This window comes from Aphanomyces astaci (assembly GCF_000520075.1).
Source record: "Aphanomyces astaci strain APO3 unplaced genomic scaffold supercont1.54, whole genome shotgun sequence".
Taxonomy (NCBI): domain Eukaryota; phylum Oomycota; class Saprolegniomycetes; order Saprolegniales; family Verrucalvaceae; genus Aphanomyces; species Aphanomyces astaci.
The window spans coordinates 225055-232139 of record NW_009798317.1 but is presented as its reverse complement, the minus strand read 5'-3'; the positions used below and the strand labels follow the sequence as shown (position 1 = coordinate 232139).

General features: G+C 47.4%; 4 protein-coding genes and 1 pseudogene across 5 annotated transcripts; 4 read left to right on the top strand and 1 right to left on the bottom strand.

Moving 5' to 3' along the window:
* Positions 1-1112: 1112 nt before the first annotated feature.
* H257_14178 (hypothetical protein) lies at positions 1113-1388 on the top strand (the record flags this gene model as incomplete). The annotated part of the gene is made up of 1 exon (XM_009841932.1): positions 1113-1388. The coding sequence occupies one exon, from the start codon at positions 1113-1115 to the stop codon at positions 1386-1388; it is 276 nt and encodes a 91-aa protein (XP_009840234.1).
* A 119-nt stretch (positions 1389-1507) lies between these two features.
* Positions 1508-3263, top strand: H257_14177 (hypothetical protein; the record flags this gene model as incomplete). Its single annotated transcript, XM_009841931.1, has 5 exons — positions 1508-1853; positions 2338-2624; positions 2666-2866; positions 2948-3110; positions 3148-3263. 5 exons carry the CDS (start codon positions 1508-1510, stop codon positions 3261-3263), a joined length of 1113 nt encoding a protein of 370 aa, XP_009840233.1.
* An 81-nt stretch (positions 3264-3344) lies between these two features.
* Positions 3345-3415, top strand: H257_14176 (annotated as a pseudogene). The gene has a single exon. The product of its transcript is annotated as a tRNA-OTHER (tRNA).
* A 309-nt stretch (positions 3416-3724) lies between these two features.
* On the top strand, positions 3725-4219 carry H257_14175 (hypothetical protein; the record flags this gene model as incomplete). Its single annotated transcript, XM_009841930.1, has 2 exons — positions 3725-3924; positions 4003-4219. 2 exons carry the CDS (start codon positions 3725-3727, stop codon positions 4217-4219), a joined length of 417 nt encoding a protein of 138 aa, XP_009840232.1.
* Positions 4220-5880: 1661 nt separating this feature from the next.
* H257_14174 (hypothetical protein) lies at positions 5881-6531 on the bottom strand (the record flags this gene model as incomplete). Its single annotated transcript, XM_009841929.1, has 1 exon — positions 5881-6531. The coding sequence occupies one exon, from the start codon at positions 6529-6531 to the stop codon at positions 5881-5883; it is 651 nt and encodes a 216-aa protein (XP_009840231.1).
* Positions 6532-7085: the final 554 nt, after the last annotated feature.

The following is a 7085-nucleotide window of genomic DNA, read 5'->3' as shown; positions in this document are numbered from 1 at the left end:
GGTGAATGTTGGAAGTTGGTGAATGTGTATACGTTGTACAAGAGCCTTGGATGCTTCAGAACACGTGTGTCGACAAATAGCATTTACTAGTACCCAATTAGAAAATATATACTAGTAGCAATCGGATAATATGTGTTCAGCTCATGGACGCAAACAAAACTAGTAATTCTGTCAACTTCGGCTAACCGTGAAAAACAGAGTACAAAGCGGTAAGCGCGATGGATTTCCGGAAAATCGGACGGTAGAACTTCAACTGTCCAGCACATGGGTTGAACAGAAGGTTTTGCAAGTGGACTCTGCAGATTCGCACTATTTGGGTACACCTCGATAAGGCAAAATCATGGTACTGATCCATAAGTTATACTCCGGATTAGGGTAGGAGTGGTGGTTTTTGTCATAACAAAATCGTCGTAATCACAAGGTTTGCAGTTTAAATCACAGCAAGTAAAACATCGAAAATTATTACTTTTGGGAGACAAGGACATTTAATCATGTTGGAATAGGTAGGAAGAATTCCCTGTGTGGTTGGAATTCACGTACCACGGCTTTCCACAGGGTGACCTAGCCAACTCGTCGGGGCCATGCAGTCGAAAGCGCCAAGTGTCTATGGATTTAAAATTAACGATGCTGCCGTGTACTTCCCGGTGTACAGGTGGTGTGACTCGCCGTTTCATTCCAGTAGGAGAAAGAGGAGCGAGTCGACTTGGTGGCACGATCACTTTTACGACAAGCAATGTATTTCGTCGCGTCAAAGTGTGTTCGTACTTACTGTAAGAGCTGTGGCAGCAATAGCAATACCGGTAACACACTCCCAGATAGTACAGTACAGTATGAAATGAATTTACAGTATGACCTAATTCTCATTATACTATATGACTCGAAGAACAATCTTCCTTTTTCTGCAGATTTCAATTTTTTTACTGCACATTGAATCCCGTAGAACGATCAACTCGATCCGTGTTTTGCGCAATCTGGCATGAGTCATAGTGTTCGCACCTTCAGTAAAAATTAGGAATGCCCCCTCTTAATTAACCGCTGAAATGGCCTACGAATAGATCCAACGACATCTGAATATAGCTCAAGGATAAAACCACTAGTCGAGGCAGTGAACCATGAACGAGCGCGTCGTGGGAGTTTGCTCTGAAGAAGAACTGAGTGAGCTGCTCGTGACGTTACCTCGATTTATACGGGCCCACAAGGAAGTCACGTCATGCAACCATGCGTACGATGCGGACCCTGCAGCATGGCATTGCCATCAAATGACCCGATATGACACGAAGTGCTCGTCTCGTCGTTGCCATAACATGGACCCAAACGATGCTCGTTTTTCGTTCTGCAAAGCCCAGTACCTCTTCCGCGAATGCCATTTCACACAGGAAACCTTGTGACGCAGAAAGGAACTCATGTTCACGAACGGCCACTCACGCGAGAGTCCTGATCTCTTCGTAAAGCAAAGGTATCATAGAATCAATCCTTATACTAGTCCTCTTAAAAGGGCAATGCTGATATGAAAGAAAGACTGCTTGGTCTTATTTCCTACGACCCACAGAGAAAACCAGCTGCGTTGTACCGCTTTATTGAGGCAATGTCACAAGCAGGTCGCTTCGATCAAGCCGATCACCAACCCTCTCCAACTCTTAGGCAAGTTACAAATGCTGTGAAGCGGCTCAGGTCCAGCACGTTGGGACATGTGAGCACGGACCAAGCACTTCGTCAAGAATTGACGAAATGGCTTCAGCCAGGTGGTGTCGCAGACGCATCCGAAGGACATCCATTCGTGTTTGGAGTACCATTATTTACCGACGGATTTCCTCAAGTCGGAGATGGCTCAGATTTGGACCCGTTGCGAATTGGTACATTACACATACATGTATTGTTAGGATTATCGATAATGACACTACTGCAGCGCTATCGCAGTGTTGTTACTGAGCACGCAAACATACGTGTTATGGTACATATGGTTACGACGTTCAATTTGAACAAGTTGGGGTACCCTCTGTTCGTCGTTGGGTACTGAGACTTTGGTGGCTCCTGTCACGTACAGTGCCTCGGGATTTCCTCCCACAGAAAGACTGGGGATGTGTCCTGGTTGCTCGAGGCCTTGAAAAACGCATTCCACACTAACTGCAACTTCAACTTCGCTCTGCCATTCATGATTGGCGATGCAGACGCCGCACAGTATAATGGAGTACGGGCGACATTTTGGCGCCGCAATTGAGTACATCATGTGTTTTTTCAACGTCATGAAAAAGGTACGAAGAACCAACAAAAATTTGAGAATTTTAGACTCTTAGTAGTGCTGAGACTACGTGGTTAACTTCAAATTGTCTTGGCAAGAATGGGACGAAGCGTCCAAGGACATATACCGCATGCACACAGCCTTTGATCGTGTGTACCTGGACTTCTTAGCAAGAAGTTTCAAGGCTAAGTGGAATGGCATGTCTCAAGGAGTGAGAAAGTTTCGACTGAAGTTCTTCGGATGGTGGATGCCCCCAACCATGATGGCAAACGTACCACTGAATGACACATCCTGCCGGTTCTGGAAATGGCAAGTGTATCACACGGCTCTTGGGGCTGCCACCACCAAGAATCACAACGAACAATTCAATGCTGAAATAAAAAGGGTACACCAAAAACTATGCTTGAATCTAACGCAACGTTTTAGGCTCTTGGGCACCAGCGCCTACGCATGGTTCACTTGGTTCAAGTCTTGTTACGACTGCTGCGCAGCGAGTCAGACAAGGCCATCCCATTCTGGACCACCCCTCGGGTTGGTGAACGCCTCCTCCAACACTTCAAACATCTCCAACGGCCGAATGCGCTCGATGTCAACGAGGCAATCGAGGATGGTCCGAATATTTGGAACGTACGACATCACGTAAATGCGAACGGTAATGTCGTCATCCCAGATAGATTCATTGTCCCTGACAATGATTTTGGGTACCAGTACATTACTCGCCACGTCCAGCGACTCGAGTATAATGACCAGCCCACCAACGGGTGTCGTGTCAAGCTGACGAACGTTCAATGCAACTGCGGCTACTGGTATCAATCTGGGATCTTTTTCCATTTGCTAGCCGTGGCGTTCAAGTTCGGTCGTCGACTTCCTGGTATGGCTCCAAAGGTGCGACGGATTGTCAATCGCAGCGTTCGGGGAGGACGCACCGTCCGTGGTGGCCGCGGTGGTCGTGAAGTTCGTGGTGGTCGTCGTGGTGCCCGCGTTGGCCCAGTCATCGCTGTTGACCTCATTTATCAAGATGTAGAACATGAGAATGGATTAATAGTGTGAGTGTACTGAAAATTTAATCAAGCACTTACTTAATTTTACTATTAAAACTCATTGTGTTATGTGGCTCAGTGGTAGAGCTTCAGTTTCACGTGCGAAAGGTCTTAGGTTCGATCCCCGGTGTTGACGTGCAATATACAAGATAGTCAGAGTGCGCTGGGACCTTAGCACGACTGCAGGTATATCCCCGCCATTCGGTTGAAACTGCCATCTAAAAAATATTCATTTTTCTCTATTTTTGTCAAGTTGCCATCACACTGGCAGAGGTAGTATGTATTGTATGGCCAGCTAGAAATGTCATAATCAAAAATGCTACGAAAGCCAGCTAAGACTACGGAGCGTTGTCAACCAGCTACGTCGAGACATCCATGTGAACCCATTGTAACAACAAAGCCACGCACACTCTCAGCATCAACGTAGTCGTTTTATCCGACAGACATGGTCTTGGTAACGTCTCCGCAGCCCATGCACAGCGGCGAAGTGCACCACTTGGCAGACGAACGCTGGTTCCGTGGCAAGCACCAATTCCTAGTGCATTGGGCGCGGCCTGAGTTATTGGGCAAGTCGACATCGTGGGTTCCTGCAAGCTATCTATCCACATGCACCGAAGCGCTTGGCAGCTACGATCGATGGAAAGCGTTTTGCCAATAAGAAGGTAAAAATTTATCTTTTGCGAAATTTCGCAGCTACAACGCTCATTGGCTTGACTTTCGAAGCAACGCCACAAACACTTCCTTGATAGCAGCATTTCGAATTGCAGCGACGCTGTTAAATGTACCGCAAAACGTCTCGGATGACGACATGGGCGAGTTTATGGCGAATAACAAGATTGACGCCAACGACGGGATCCCACCAGCGGCGTTGCGTTCATTCATCCGCTTTTTGGGCACCAAGGGTTTCCGCTTTTGCCACCAAACCTTCGCCGAAAACTAGCTGCTGGTTCCCACTGGCAACACACAGCTGGACTTGTTTGCAACGGTCAAATGTGGGGGCGAAGGTGTCTACTTGTTAACAACTGTCACTGACAACCTTTCACATTCCTGGGTTGTCCATTGCGTGGCCTGCAAACGAAAGTTATTGACAGCGTCGGTACGGTCCCATTGGAGAAATTTCCCCATGTAGACTATATTCAAACGATTCGGCGCTTGTCCCTCTTCAATAAGCAACGCGGCACAAGCGCAAGAAGCGAGACTCAGAATAGAACAGGACTTCCCAATTATGTGTATAAGATACATGTCCACATGACCTACAACTATTTATCGTCTTAAACTATGGTGATCGTAATGACTGGAATAGCCGTAGTACGGGTGTCAGTATGTCGTACTGGGTAATACTAGTGATCATCAGTGGCACGTTCTTCATGCGGCGTCACGATGATCAGGTAGTGGCGCCGCCATTGTCTAGGACATACTCACTATTGCATGCGAATGCGGCATGTGGTACTCTTGGTACCTCATACAGCATTCGCATGCAACAGCAACATAATGCACGTAGTATGGGTGCACTAGTACGTCGTACCAGTTAGTGGTCTTGTGGGTAGTTGGGGTATCTGAGTAGTGAGGGCGGCGCGGTCTTCATGCGGCGTCAACATGATCAGGTAGAGGTGCCGCCATTGTGCTAGGACATACGCATGTGAGTGCGCAACGATATCACTATTGCATGCGAATGCGGCTTGTGGTACTCTAGGTACCTCATACAGCATTCGCAGGCATGGTGTTGGTGATGCGAGAGAAAAGTGTACCTTTGACTGTGAATCCATGGTCATTCTTTGTCGATGTGAAGGGACGATGGATTTCTCTGTGTATTTATGCAGTGAAAGTCACGTGTTTATAGTGGTTTATCCGGTTCGTTGGCCCAGCAGTGCTCACTTTTCAATTTGCTCTACCAAGAGCAAGTCCAAATACTTCGACCAGCATGCATGATCTTCGAATGTGTTTTTCTCGGCCCACAAGGCATTTCAGGCTAGTCTGAGTGGATCAAGTTTTCAATCCAAACTAAAGTAATCGTAGTTCGAAGTGTTCGCAAATTCAGATCTATTAATATCAGCAAATCGAACTCCTAGCCTTCTTCCCACGTCAACAATCCTGTATAACAGTAAACGGATGCATTTGTATACCGGTACATTGTGAGGATGACTCTGTGTCTTGTGGAAAAGACCAATTTTCTGTGGAATAGCCCAAATCTTCTGTGTGATGTACAATTTGATTGTGACGAAGGCTTTCCCTCGTACGGTAGATGGTCAATTGAGTTTGGATTATCATGTTTATGACATTCCTTCGCGAGGGCCGATACAAGAACCACATGTTATGGAACCGCTTCACCAATTGTAACGCGCCTGCTGGACCAGGGGCGGTGTGTAATCTTCGGTTTTTACTTCTCTCAGCGCTTAATACAAAACCAGTCCACACTATATGTATACTTCCAGTTCACCGCCAGAGCTCGGTACGCAGTAGCTGATATGTGCGAGGTGGTTATCCGTGGTATTTACTATTTTGAAAACACGCATGAATGCGCTTGCAATTCTAGTGTCGACAAGTATGATGAACTACGTACAGTATGATTAATTCTCACTACAAATCCAACAGCTCGAGCAACTAGTTGACGCACCACTTGGTGCCGTAGGTGTCACTGTAGTAGTTGCAGTCTTCTTGACTAAGGCCACGCAAGCACGAGTTCCCATCGGGGTAGTAGCACGCGTCGCAGTCGGAGCAGCCAGACTTGGACATGGACGTGATGGGTTCGGCAGCCGACCTGACACTGGACATAATACTCGTGATCATCGGTACGAAAAACCCTAGGGCCTCCATGAGCAAGGGCTGGACTATCGGTACATCCCGCAAGCACGGAGTGGACGGGACGGATTCGGAACTCGCCGTGGACGGGGAGGACTGGGAACTCGACGTGGACGGGGAGGATTGGGAACTCGACGTGGACGGGGGGGGTGACTGGGAGCTGACACTGGACATAATACTCGTGATCATCGGTACGAATATCCCAAGGGCCTCCATGAGCAAGGGCTGGACTATTGGTACATCCCGCATAGATGGAATGGACGGGACGGATTGGGAACTCGCCGTGGACGGGGAAGATTGGGAACTCGATATCGACCTGGGGGGTGACTGGGGGTTGCTGCGTAGTTTGGTATGCAGCGCGTCACCCGAGACGGCCTTTTCTTCGGTCGTCAAGGTCAGATTGGACTGCTCCATGGCTGCAACCGACGCAAGGACAAAGGCTGTGAACTTCATGTTGGTTTGGATGGTGCCAAGTCGGTGAATTGGAATGTGACGGTTGGGGGGGTCACAAGACATGGATTTGCCCTGGTATGGAATGTACCAACGATCCAGTTCATCCTCCGCCATTTGTGTGGTATTGTAAATACACCATGGACGATCGATCGTGCGTTCGTATCATTGTAGAAATAGGACAATGTCACATGGATATCGTATTGGAGTGGTGTGGAACTGGATTATACTAGTATGTCATTGTCATCCAACACAACACCAGAGTACATACGTATCGAAGAAAGCATAATTCATGTACGGACGAAGTGCTGTTTGTGCTAGATCATGATTCGAACAATGGGCGGGTCCTCTACTACGTAATCAACCAAGTCAAGCTTATATTATCGTGAGCTGTTAGATCCACCTAGCCATACTAGGTCTAATCATAAGTGAACGTTTTTGAGTTCGAAGTGCGAACGTTGCTTCGGAGCGTGGAAGTTTCAATAACAACAATTGTAAGCAAAGTGTGTTTGTCAGAGTATTAGTTAGCTACAAGTGAAACGATTTCAAGTTGCAGT